Genomic DNA, 13861 nt, shown 5'->3' with positions numbered 1-13861 from the left:
CATTTTAAAGAAAAGAAAGTGTTCCATGTGTAAATTGCTTTATTTTATTTCTACTGTTCCTATATTTATGAAACTTAGATTTTTCCCCCCAGGTAGAAGAGGTACTTCCAGCTAACTGAGCTCTAGATCCTGGCTATTTTCCTTTTAGTTTTTTTTGAAGAGTAATTATATAATGCAAATGGAACATTATTAAAATTCACAATTTGATGACTAAAGGCATACAAAAATTGCAGTCCATACCTTGTTTCCATCTTGTGTGTGTGTGTGTGTGTGTGTGTATCTTTAAATGAAATATTTTCCTCTGATTTTTAGAGAGAGTGGAAGGGAGGGGGATACGGGGAGAGAAACATCCATAGGAGAGAGATACATCAATTGATTGCCTCTTACTTGCACCCTGACTGGGGCTGGCAATGAGCTTGCAACTGATGTATGTGCCTTATACTGGAATCAAACCCAGGACCCTTCAGTCTTTGGGTTGACACTCCATCCAAAGAGCCAAACCAGCTAGGGCTCATATTTTCCTTTGTATATGTTAAGAAAGTACATAAAAAGTTTAGTAGCTTCTTATAGTAATTATTAAATATTTAATATACCTGAGCCTAATTTTCCAATGAATTATGACCATAGATCTCATTTATTGCAGGCATCATGAGCCATGGGATTAGTAAATATAACTTCAAATGAATGTTGCAAGCAATAAATGAGATATATGGCCATATTTCATTAAGCCCAAATAAAATGTTCTAATTTAAAGTGTGTATGTATATGTGTGTTTATTCATTTACATTTTTATTTCAAACAAACTAGCTCACTTATATGTACACAAACACAGATTCATTTATAAACCTATCTACACTAATAAAAGAGAAACATGCAAATTGACCATACTGCCACAATACCCACCAGCCAATCAGGAGCCAGTATGCAAACTAACCCAACAAAGATGGCAGCACCCACAGCCACAAGATGGCAGCATCCAGAGTACCCTCAGCCTTGTGGGAGTCCCCAGGCCAGTCAGCCCTGCAGGGGTGGGAATGCTTCCTTAGTGTGGCAGCAGTGGGGTAACCCCCAGGCCTGGCAGAGAGAGCCTGGACAGCCGGGCATGGGGGCTTCTTTAGCTGGCAGAGGTGGCCAAGACCCCAGACCCAGCAGACAGAGTCCAGACAGCAGGGCATGGCGGCTTTATTCATGCAGCAGTGGTGAAGCAGGGCATGGGGTCTTCATCTCCATGGCTGTGGTGAAGCCCCCAGGCCCCTAAGAGATCAGAGAACTACAGGTAGTGGGCTTGAGCCATCAGTAGGACATCCCCTGATGGCTCCTGGATGGGAGAGGGTACAGGTTGGGCTGAGGGACCCCCTGTGCATGAATTTTGTGCACCGGGCCTCTAGTATTTTATGTTGAAAGTAAACTTAAGAGAAATTTAAAGAAGATAGAGGAGACAAACTGCAATCCAGTTGCATTCGTTTGCATGTGGCTTTCCAATTTTCCCAGCACCATTTATTGAAGAGACTATCTTTACTCCAAAGTGCACTTGTAGAACTTTTGTCAAAAATTATCTGTCCACATACATGTGGTTTTATAGCTGGGCTCTCTATTTTGTTCCATTGATCTGTGTAGCTGTTTCTCTGCCAAACCATGCTGTTTTGATTATCGTAGCTCTGTGGTATGAAGGGAACCCTCTTTCACTGCTTGTGGGAGTGTAGACTGGTAAAACTACTATGGAAAGCAGTCTGGTGATTCCTCAAAAATTAAAAAACAGAGCTCTCATATGAACCAACAATCCCACTCCTGGATATACACCTGAAAAACTCAAAATCATTTATACGCAAAGATATATGCACCCCTATGTTCATTGCAGCTTTATTCATGGTGGCCAAGAGCTGGAAACAGCCAAAGTGCCCTCTGATAGAGGACTGGATAAAGATATGGTATTTACACAATGGAGTACTTCATGGCAATAAGAAAGGATGAAATAGCATCATTTACAACAACATGGATGGACCTTGAGAACCTTATGCTAGGTCAGTGGTCGGCAAACTCACTAGTCAACAGAGCCAAATATCGACAGTACAACGATTGAAATTTCTTTGGAGAGCCAAATTTTTTTAAAACTCGAACTTCTTCTAATGCTGGTTCTTTAAAATAGACTCACCCAAGCGGTGGTATTTTGTGAAAGAGCTACACTCAAGGGGCCAAAAAGCTGCATGTGGCTCATGAGCCACGGTTTGCTGACCACGGTGCTAGGTGAATAAGCCAGACAGAAAAAGCTAAGAATTATATGATTTCACTCATATGTTGAATATAAAACTGAAACTTATGAAAACACAAACAGCAGTGTGGTAGTTGCCAGAGGGAGGGAGTGGGGGAAGAAAAGGGCCCTAATATGAGGTGACAGGAGGGGATTTGATTTTGGATGGTCGGCACATGGTCCTATATACAGATTTTGTAAATTGGTAATCCACACATGAAACCTATATGTTTATATTGACTAATGTCACCCCAGTAAAATTAAATAAATAAATAATAATAAATAAAGAATATGGAAAAATTAATTAAATAAATAATAATAAATAAAGAATATGGAAATGAAGAGAGTGAATTAACATAAAATGAAAAGATGTAAATATATAGACACGAAGATTTAAAGTAAATGGTAAACATGAAATTAAATGATGGATTGCTTTTCGCATGTTAATGCCTCTAAGGCACATGTGTCAAACACAAGGCCCTCGGGCCAAATCCAGCCAGCCAGGCCTTGCAATGTGGCCCGCACCGCGCTGTCATCACTGCACTCCGCTGTCAGTTTATGACATTGTCAGTTTATGACTGTTCAGTAAACCATTCGGCCCACGATTTAGGCTGGATTTTAGATTTTGGCCCCTTCTCTGATTGAGTTCGACACCCCTACTAAGGCATCAAAATTGGGAACACATTTACATTTATTCAATAAAAAATTCTTTACCCGCTAAAGAGGCTGAATATCTCCAAACTGATTACACATTTCTTTTACTTAAGGGGGGATTACAACCCAAAGTGCCTTTACACAATGGAGTACTTCATGGCAATAAGAAAGGATGAAATAGCATCATTTACAGGGAAGGATAAATGAATGAATCGAGACACTTGATCTCAGCTTCCTGAAGAAAATTTTCATTGGATAAAGTTGTATTCAATTTTTAATGCTAATCTAAAATTACCACACAAGTGATTTGAAACAAACACATTCATGCTTTTATAATTCCTGAGGTCACAAATTAGGAAATGGGACTTACTGGGCTAAAATCAAGATGTTTGCAGGGCTAGTTTTTTTCTGGAGGCTACAGGGAAGAGTCTATTTACTTTCCTACTCCAAACTTATATTAGCATGTAAAAAATTGAAATATGTTTTTTATAATTAACAAATATTTCATAGTGGGGGACTAAATGACAGCTCTTAACTTGTGATATAAGGAGGAAATGCCAAATTGTTTTGGCTGATGTGTCATGAAGCCCAGCATGTAACACATGAAGTTTATATAAAAAAAAACATAGTTTTCATCTTGTTGAAAAGAAAAATAGCAATTTTCTGTAGATATCATGGCCTGTATCCCTACCACAAGGCAATATTTGTAGATTCAAGTTTCTAATCCAGGCTGCATCCTCAATCTTAAATTTGGAAAAATTTTAAATCAGAATTGGTATAAGGTGCTGGGATGTTAGTACTCTGAAATCCAACAAATGTTATAAGGAAGAACTAGTAAAAACTGGACTCACTTGAATCTTAAGCTGGTCTTTTGGGTACACGCAATCTCAAGAAAAACATTCCCTTCTGTCCGGACCCACAGGGAAATCAGTTGATTAGAAGTTGGCGTAACGAGACAGAAATGCACCTAATGAGCAGACATAGGAAGCTGTAAATATCTCCTCATCTCCAGTCTCTCAGTGTGTGTGACCTGGGGCTGGATGGGACCTGGTTGTTGCTTTTGGAATCCTAAGTTTTTCTAGGAGACCTGTGCTTGCCTCCTTCCTGCTGTCTTGTCTGGGCAGAGAGCTTCAGTCTCCATCATCAGCCATCTGGAAGGTTGGACTACCCCATGGAGAACTTTCCCTCAGAGTTCCCAAACAGGTGAGTCCAGCGGTCCAGTAGGCAGGAAAGGGTCAGAGAGAGTCAAAGCCAAGCACATGTACCTGAGGTCTCTTGACAGGCACCAGTCTATGGTTGGTTGTTTGCCTGTTTAATTAAGAACTAATTTATGATGCTAAAAGAAGTGAACATTGAACTAATTGCTATCAATTAACTGACGGAAGACCAGTTTTCAGCATGCCATACTCTGAATAGTGCCTGCAACATCATCTACGGTCAACATATATTCTTCAAATGCATGAAAGATATTCTCAATAAAGCAACAATATTCGTTATTTTTGAAGAGCAGGTTGATGGTAGAATAGAAAATTTTACTGAGAAATGCCAAAAGAGATAACATAATGGGGAATAAATCACACACCAGAAATGGAAATATTTTTCCTGATCCCAAAACATAATAATGTCACGTATTCATAGTTACTAATGTTGGCTAAAGTGACATTTATTCATTTTTTCTATTTTCTGGCATTTACGCCTTCAAACACAGGAAACCAAGCAATGGGACACACATTTCAAATTTTCTTCTTCTGGGACTTTCACAGGCACTGGAACTGCAGCCCCTCATATTTGGGCTTTTCCTCTCCATGTACCTGGTCACTGTGTTTGGAAACCTGCTCATCATCCTGGCCGTCAGCTCAGACTCCCACCTCCACACACCCATGTACTTCTTCCTCTGCAACTTGTCCTTTGTAGACATCTGTTTCACCTCCACCACCATTCCAAAGATGCTGGTCAACATCCAGACACAGAGCAGAGTCATCACCTATAAAGGCTGCATCACACAGATGTATTTTTTCATAGTTTTTGCTGGCTTAGACAACTTTATTCTGACTGTGATGGCCTATGACCGGTTTGTGGCCATCTGCCACCCCTGCACTACCTGGTCATCATGAACCCCTGGCTCTGTGGACTGCTGGTACTGGTTTCTTGGATCCTGAGTGTCTTGAATTCCTTACTAGAAAGCTTAATGGTGTTGAGGTTGTCCTTCTGCTCAGAGTTTGAAATTCCCCACTTTTTCTGTGAATTCAATCAGGTTCTCCAACTTGCCTGTTCTGACACCTTTCTTATCGACATGATCATGTATTTTACAGCTGCACTGCTAGGTGGTGGTTCCCTTGCTGGGATCCTTTACTCTTACTCTAAGATTCTTTCCTCCATATGTGGAATCCCATCAGCTCAGGGAAAGTACAAAGCATTTTCTACCTGTGCATCTCACCTCTCAGTTGTCTCCTTATTTTATGGTACACTCCTAGGAGTATACTTCAGCTCAGCTTCTTCGTGGAGCTCACACTCAAGTGCAGCAGCATCGGTGATGTACACCGTGCTCACACCCATGCTGAACCCCTTCATCTACAGTCTGAGGAACAAGGACATAAAGAGGGCCCTGGAAAGATTCCGTGGCAGGTTAACTCTTCAAAAGCCAACTAACTAGGCTGAAGAATTTCCCAGGAATGCAAAGTTCATATTCTCAGGGCCAGAAGTTCTGACACAAATTAATCCAATATTTGGACCATGTGTCAATGGACATTCTCATTTATGTCATGGGTTAACATGAATTACTTTAGCTTAATCTATTATCTTATGACATATTTCATTCCAAGTAATTTTTTTCTCTTGTTTTCCTGAGAGAATAGTCATGAATTATACTACCCCTATGGAGAAAACTCTACTTAGCTGTTAAGGTCATTTGCATAATTTTATTTTAGAGGTAGACCTCAGTTTTCACTTAGTTGTTCATCATTATTTTCTATAGCACCATCTTTACTGCTCTTCTTGAAAATGTGGACTTTGACATGCTAGTATGTTTTATAGTTAGTCTCTTTTATGTTCTTCATTCTATTATTCATCTCTGTGTCCACATGCCTACCATATCCACTGGGAAAAATTGACTATCAAACACATGTTTCCAAGAAGAGTCTAAAAGAAAATACATATTTTAATAGATAGATTAGTCTAATATGGTTAGAATCAGAGATGACCTTAAATGTGATGAAGCAATAATAGCCATACAATATTTTATTATTATCCAAAGATGTTTTATGGCAATTATGTATTTAATAAAGTATATAATATGTTCTCCATGTGTAAGGCTTCTTATTCATTGGGGTGACAAATTATATGGTGTATTTTATAATTTTTTCTGAACTATTTCACTGTTTTTTGCTTGAAAATATTCTTTTTATATGCTTTTATTTTAAGTGAGAGGGAGAGAGAATCACCCCTGTGAGAGGGAAATGTTGATCACTTGTTGATCAAATGTTGTCTCCCATACACATTAAAATCAGGGATCCAATGTACAACCTGGAAATGTGCCCTGACTGGGAATAGAACCAGCAACCTTTCTGTGCCTAGGATGATGCTCAACCAACTGAGCCATACAGGCTAGGGCTTCTTAAAAACTTTAAATGTGCACCCTATTAATGTGAATCTTTCTAGTGTTCTAAATTCACTATCTTCCCTTTTCTAATTTTTTCAAATCCACTAAGAGGAAAGTTAGTGAAAATCTCAATATCACAAAATAAGTATCTTTATACTTAGGAATATCTTCAATCTTTTTAAAATATATATTTTTTTACTGACTTCAGAGAGTAAGGGAGAGGGAGAGATAGAAACATCAATGATGAGAGAGAATCTTTGATTGGCTGTCTCCTGCATGCCCCCTACTGAGGATCAAGCCTGGAACCTGGGCAGGTGCCCTTGATTGGAATTGAACGTGGGATCTTTCAGCCTCCACGTCAATGTTCTATCCACTGAAACAAACTGGCTAGGACCATATCTTCAATCTTTATGATCAAAGGATAAATCCTGCCCAGTTATGTGCAGATTTTCTTGCACAAACAAGCATGTCCTTCCATCCTGTCTTGACTACCTGGAAGGGAACCTCAGTGGAGTCACTTTTATATGGTCATCTAAAATGCATTGGAATTACAGTATGATTGTGAGTGCTGTCTTCAAATATCAGTGCAAATGCCAAGAGTAAGAAGTAGCAGATTATTATAATATCCCTCAGTTCTTTTAGCTTTGATTATAGTATCAATTCATGATTGCTATGTAACAAGCCATCCTAAAAGCAAATAGTTTAATACAATTCCTTTATTTTCCAATGGGTTTGTCCTCATGAGTCTGTAGTCAGCTATGGGTCAGCGGGGGTGTCTCTGATGACCTTGGCTGGGCTTTCTAATGCAGTAGGGCCTCAGCTATGGTGACTGACCTGGGGCCAGGGCTTGGCTGTAATAAATGAGCTCTGTCCCCATGCCCTCTCCTTCTCTGGAAGGTCCCCTTGGTTTGTTCACATGGTTGAGCCAGGGTTCTGAGTGAGAGCAGTGGAAATGCAACAAGGCCTGGTAAAGTGCACTGTCCCTTCCACCATATTTTATTGGCCAAAACAAGTAAAATATCCTAAGTCCAGCCCAGATTGAAAGGTGGAGAAAAAGACTACTCCTCTGGAACTCAGTCACATTGCCAAAGATGTGAAAGCAGATAAAGAATTGGGGCCATCTGTGTATAGAGTCTACCTTTTGTGTAACTTTCAATCCAGTAACGTTGTATTTCTACATCATCCCTCAACACTGAGTGATCTTAGAGGACAAGGTGAGAGTAAATACATATTTACTGAGCAGATGTGGAAATCCTACTTTAGAGGGTCAAGCCCCTCCAAATATAAATATCCCCACTCTGCCACTTGTCACACAGTTACCATTTCTAGGCTGAAAAAATTAGAACTTTTCCCTCACAGATATCTTAAAGGAATTTAACTCATTGATTAACAGAACTAGAGAGCTTTTTTTTTTTTTTTTTTTTTTTTTTTTGATAACCATCTTTTTGGCAGCCTCATGTAGATTGTTTTTCTCTTCATTAAACTGCTCTTAACATATTCATAACAATTTCCAATCTGAAACTTGTATTCGTGAGGTGTCAAGGTCCTGATGGAAGGAGATGACATTTGAATTGCACATACAATAGAGAAATAGAGATTTGAAAGAGGAGAAAGAGTTGCTGACTTTATACTCAGTGAGAGATGCCAGTCACAAAAAGACAACTACTGCATGGTTTCACTTATATCACCTATCTAACATATTCAAATTCAGCCAGGCCAGGGTGGTTCTGTGGTTGAGCATCAGTCTATGGATCAGGAGATCATGGTTTAATTTCTGATCAAGGCACATACCCAATTGTGGGCTCGATCCCCAGTGGTGTATGTGCAGGAGTTAGCCAATCTATGATTCTCTATCATCATTGATCTCTCTCTCTCTCTCTCTCTCTCTCTCTCTCTCTCTCTCTCTCTCTCTCTCATCCTCTACCTTCTTCTCTGAAATCAGTAAAAATATATTTACAAATGAAGAAAAAGTTTTCAAATTCATAGAAAAAGAAGATTGAATGATAGTTGCCAGGTGTTGGAGGAGAGGGATTCAGGAATTTGTGTTTAGTGGGTGTAGAGTTTCAATTTTGGAATATGAAAAAAGGTTTGGGGGGTTTTTGCACAACCATGTGAATGTACTTAATGGTACTGAACTGCACGCTGAAAATGGTTACAATGGAAAATTTTCTTATGTGTTTTTACCTCTTAAATTTTTTAATAAAAGAAAGGAAGTTCTCACACATGCTACAACACCAATGACCCTCAAATAAATTATGGTCAGTGAAATTAACCAGTCATAAAAGGACAAATACCACACGACTCCAATTTTATGAGATCTTTAGAGGAGAAATACTCATGGGAACAGAAAATAGAATTGTGGGCATCATGGGATGAGGGAGGAGGATGGGGACCATGTTCCAGGTTGTGAAGATGAGAAAGTTCTGGGAAAATGGTGGTGATGGTTGCATGTGAATGTACTTAATGGTACTAAGTACATTTGCCCAGATGATAGCCAAGTAGGAAGGAAAATCCCTGATGCTTTAAAGCTCCGAGGTTTGGGGTTTGCTTGTTAATAATGAAGAATTAAGCCCTTCCGGACTCAGATGTGGCAGCTGATACTTGAGTTCATCCTTGTGTGTGCTGATGCCCTCATCTGTGATACACAGAATGAGGACTATGATGAGCAGTAAGGCCCTTGCCTCAGGAGCAAAATTTAAGGGGGCACCACAGAACTCAGTAGTTGAGATGACTATTATGTGAATGCAGTTTTTAACAAAATGAAAGTTAATGCAAAACATTCATGATGATAAAAATAGCAAAATGTTTAATTAAAATGGAGTCTGTCACAGTTGGCAAGGTACTGAGACATTGTAGAACAGAGACCCAGGGAACAATCAGTCTCTGCTCCTCATTCTTCTCACCATAATTCCTGCTCTTGTGAACACCCGAGATGCTCTGCCTGGGGGCTTTCTATGGCCCCTGTGGTCCCAGGTCAGAATGGATAGGGAGTTAGCATCCCTGGGAATGACCCTCCATCACTTTTGGTGGGTCAGTACCCCAGCTTTCTAACTCCGCAATGGTGTGTATGTATATGTATTCTTTTTCACATATATTTTTTTATTTCAAACACACTGGCATATGTACACAAACATAGATTCATTTATAATAACATGTTTCATATTCAAGCTTAAGAGAAAATTAAAGAGGATAGAAATGAAGAGAATGAATTTTTGAATTAGCATAAAATTAAAAGATGTAGAAATTTAGACATGAAGATTTTAAGTCAATGGTAGACCTGAACTTAAATGATGAATTACTTTGCCTACATTCATGCCTCAAAGGCATCAACATCTGAGTACATTTACATTTATGTGTAAGAAATTCTCTACCAGCTAAAATGCCTGGATATCTCCAAACTGATCACATATTTCTATTACTCTAGGGGGGATTACAACCCAAAGTGCCTTTACCCAGGGAAGGATAAATGAATGAATCGAGACACTTGATCTCAGCTTCCTGAAGAAAATTTTCATTGGATAAAAGTGTATTCAATTTTTAATGCTAATCTAAAATTACCACACAAGTGATTTAAAAGAAACACATTTATGCTTTTATAATTCCTGAGGTCAGAAACAGGAAATGGGACTTAGTAAGCTAAAATCAAGATGTTTGTAGGGCTAGTTCCCCCCTCCCCCACCCCCCGGGAGACTGGAGGGAAGAGTCTATTTGCTTTCCTATTCCAAATTTATATTAGCATGTAAAATAATTGAAATATGTTTTTTTTATAATTAACAAATATTTCATAGTGAGGGACTAAATGACAGCTCTTAACTTGTGATATAAGGAGGAAATGCCAAATTGTTTTGGCTAATGTGTCATGAAGCCCAGTATATAACACACAAAGTTTATATAAAAAGAACGTAGTTTCCACCTTGTTGAAAAGAAAAATAGCAATTTTCTGTAGATATCATGGCCTGTATCCCTACCACAAGTCAATATTTGTAGATTCAAGTTTCTAATCCAGGCTGTATCCTCAATCTTAAATTTGGAAAAATTTTAAATCAGAATTGGAATAAGGTGCTGAGATGTTAGTCTTCTGAAATCTAACAAATGTTATAAGAAAGAACTAGTAAAAACTGGACTCACTTGAATCCTAAAATAGTCTTTAGGGTACATGCAATCTCCAGAAAAACATTTTCTTCTGTCAAGACCCACAGGGAAATCAGTTGATTAGAAGTTGGAGTAACGAGACAGAAATGCACCTAATGAGCAGATATAGGAAGCTGTAAACATCTCCTCATCTCCAGTCTCTCAGTGTGTGTGACCTGGGGCTGGATGGGACCTGGTTGTTGCTTTTGGAATCCTAAGTTTTTCTAGGAGACCTGTGCTTGCCTCCTTCCTGCTGTCTTGTTTGGGCAGAGAGCTTCAGTCTCCATCATCAGCCATCTGGAAGGTTGGACTACCCCATGGAGAACTTTCCCTCAGAGTTCCCAAACAGGTGAGTCCAGCGGTCCAGTAGGTTCTACAGGAAAGGGTCAGAGAGAGTCAAAGCCAAGCACATGTACCTGAGGTCTCTTGACAGGCACCAGTCTATGGTTGGTTGTTTGCCTGTTTAACCAATTAAGGACTAATTTATGATGCTAAAAAAAGTGAACATTGAACTACTTGCTGACAATTAACTGATGGATGACCAGTTTTCAGCAGCCATACTCTGAATAGTGCCTGGAACATCATCTATGGTCAACATATATTCCTCAAATGCATGAAAAGTATTTTCAATAAAGCAACAATATATGTTATATTTGAAGAACAGGTTGAAGGGAGAATAGGAAATTCTATTGAGAAATGCCAATAGAGATAACACAAGGGGGGGGAAAAAGCACACCAGAAATGGAAATATTTTTCCTGATCCAAAACATAATAATGTCATGTATTCTTAGTTACTAATGCTGGCCAAAGTGACAATTATTTTTTCATTTTTTTTTCTATTTTCTGGCATTCACGCCCTCAAACACAGGAAACCAAGCAATGGGACACACATTTCAAATTTTCTTCTTCTGGGATTTTCACAGGCACTGGAACTGCAGCCCCTCATATTTGGGCTTTTCCTCTCCATGTACCTGGTCACTGTGTTTGGAAACCTGCTCATCATCCTGGCCGTCAGCTCAGACTCCCTCCTCCACACACCCATGTACTTCTTCCTCTGCAACTTGTCCTTTGTAGACATCTGTTTCACCTCCACCATCATCCCAAAGATGCTGGTGAACATCCAGACACAGAGCAGAGTCATCACCTATGAAGGCTGCATAACCCAGATGTATTTTTTCATAGTTTTTGTTGGCTTAGACAACTTTATCCTGGCTGTAATGGCCTATGACCGGTTTGTGGCCATCTGCCACCCCCTGCACTACCTGGTCATCATGAACCCCTGGCTCTGTGGATTGCTGGTTCTGATTTCCTGGATCATTAGTGTCTTGAATTCCTTGCTAGAAACCTTAATGCTGTTGAGGCTGTCCTTCTGCTCAGAGTTGGAAATCCCCCACTTTTTCTGTGAAATCAATCAGGTGCTCAATCTTGCCTGTTCTGACACCTTGCTTAACAATATTTTACTGTATATTATAGCTGGGCTATTAGGTGCTGGTCCCCTTATAGGGATCCTTTACTCTTACTCTAAGATTCTTTCTTCTATACGTGGAATCCCATCAGCTCAGGGGAAGTACAAAGCATTTTCTACCTGTGCATCTCACCTCTCAGTTGTCTCCTTATTTTATGGTACACTCCTAGGAGTATACTTCAGCTCAGCTTCTTCGTGGAGCTCACACTCAAGTGCAGCAGCCTCGGTGATGTACACTGTGGTCACACCCATGCTGAACCCCTTCATCTACAGTCTGAGGAACAAGGACATAAAGAGGGCCTGGAAAGATTTCCTGGCAGGTAAACTCTTCAAAAGCCAACTTACTAGTCTGAAGAATTTTCCAGGAATGCAAGGTTCAAATCCTCAGGGCCAGAAGTTTTGACACAAATTAATCAAATATTTGGACCATGTGTCAATGGACATTCTCATTTATGTCATGGGTTAACATGAATTACTTTAGCTTAATCTATTATCTTATGACATATTTCAATCCAAGTAATTTTTTTCTCTTGTTTTCCTGAGAGAATAGTCATGAATTATACTACCCCTATGGAGAAAACTCTACTTGGCTGTTAAAGTCATTTGCATAATTTTATTTTAGAGGTAACTCTGAGACCTCAGTTTTCACTTAGTTGTTCATCATTATTTTCTATAGCACCATTTTTACTGCTCTTCTTGATAATGTGGACTTTGACATGCTAGTATGTTTTATAGTTGGTCTCCTGGTCTTATGTTCTTCATTCTATTATTCATCTCTGTGTCCACATGCCTACCATATCCACTGGGAAAAATTGACTATCAAACACATATTTCCAAGAAGAGTCTAAAAGAAAATATATTTAATAGATACGGTAGATTGGTCTAATATGGTTAGAATCAGAGATGACCTTAAATGTGATGAAGCAATAATAGTCATACAATATTTTATTATCCAAAGATGTTTTATGGCAATTATGTATTTAATAAAGTATATAATATGTTCTCCATGTGTAAGGCTTTTTATTCATTGGGGTGAAAAATTATGTGGTGTATTTTATGATTTTTTTCTGAATTATTTCACTGTTTTTGCTTGAAAACATACTTTTTATATACTTTTACTTTAAGTGAGAAGGAGAGAGATGGAGGAGAGGGAGAGAGAAGCGTCCCTATGAGAGGGAAATATTGATCACTTCTCTCCCATACACATTCAAATCAGGGATCCAATGCACAACCTGGAAATGTGCCCTGACTAGGAATAGAACCAGCAACCTTTCTGTGCATGGGATGATGCTCAACCAACTGAGCCATACAGACCAGGGCTCATTAAAAACTTTAAATGTGCACCCTACTAATGTGAATCTTTCTAGTGTTCTAAATTCATTATCTTCCCTTTTCTAATTTTTTCAAATCCACCAAAAGGAAAGTTAGTGTAAATCTCAATATCACAAAATAAGTATCTTTATACTTGGGAATATCTTCAATATTTTTAATATATATATATATTTTTACTGACTTCAGAGAGAAAGGGAGAGGGGGAGATGGAAACATCAATGATGAGAGAGAGTCTTTGATTGGCTGCCTCCTGCATGCCCCCTACTGAGGATCTAGCCTGGAACCTTGGCATGTGCACTTGGTCATAATTGAATGTGGGATCCTTCAGTCCCCAAGTCAATGTTCTATCCACTGAAACAAACTGGCTAGGACCATATCTTCAATATTTATGATCAAAGGATAAATCCTTCCCAGTTATGTGCAGATTTCCTTT

The 13861-nt window shown here is 39.0% G+C and overlaps 1 protein-coding gene and 1 pseudogene across 2 annotated transcripts; both read left to right on the top strand.

The window, feature by feature from the left end:
• The first annotated feature begins 4707 nt into the window (after positions 1-4707).
• On the top strand, positions 4708-5555 carry LOC311623367 (olfactory receptor 7A10-like; annotated as a pseudogene). Its single transcript has one exon. The product of its transcript is annotated as an olfactory receptor 7A10-like (transcript).
• Positions 5556-11596: 6041 nt separating this feature from the next.
• On the top strand, positions 11597-12499 carry LOC311623366 (olfactory receptor 7A10-like; the record flags this gene model as incomplete). Its single annotated transcript, XM_084885362.1, has 1 exon — positions 11597-12499. The coding sequence occupies one exon, from the start codon at positions 11597-11599 to the stop codon at positions 12497-12499; it is 903 nt and encodes a 300-aa protein (XP_084741488.1).
• Positions 12500-13861: the final 1362 nt, after the last annotated feature.

Source organism: Pipistrellus hanaki (assembly GCF_964339955.1).
Source record: "Pipistrellus hanaki genome assembly, chromosome: 5".
In the NCBI taxonomy this organism is placed as follows: domain Eukaryota; kingdom Metazoa; phylum Chordata; class Mammalia; order Chiroptera; family Vespertilionidae; genus Pipistrellus; species Pipistrellus hanaki.
Note: the sequence above shows the minus strand (reverse complement) of the source record. Positions and strands in the feature narration are given on the sequence as shown.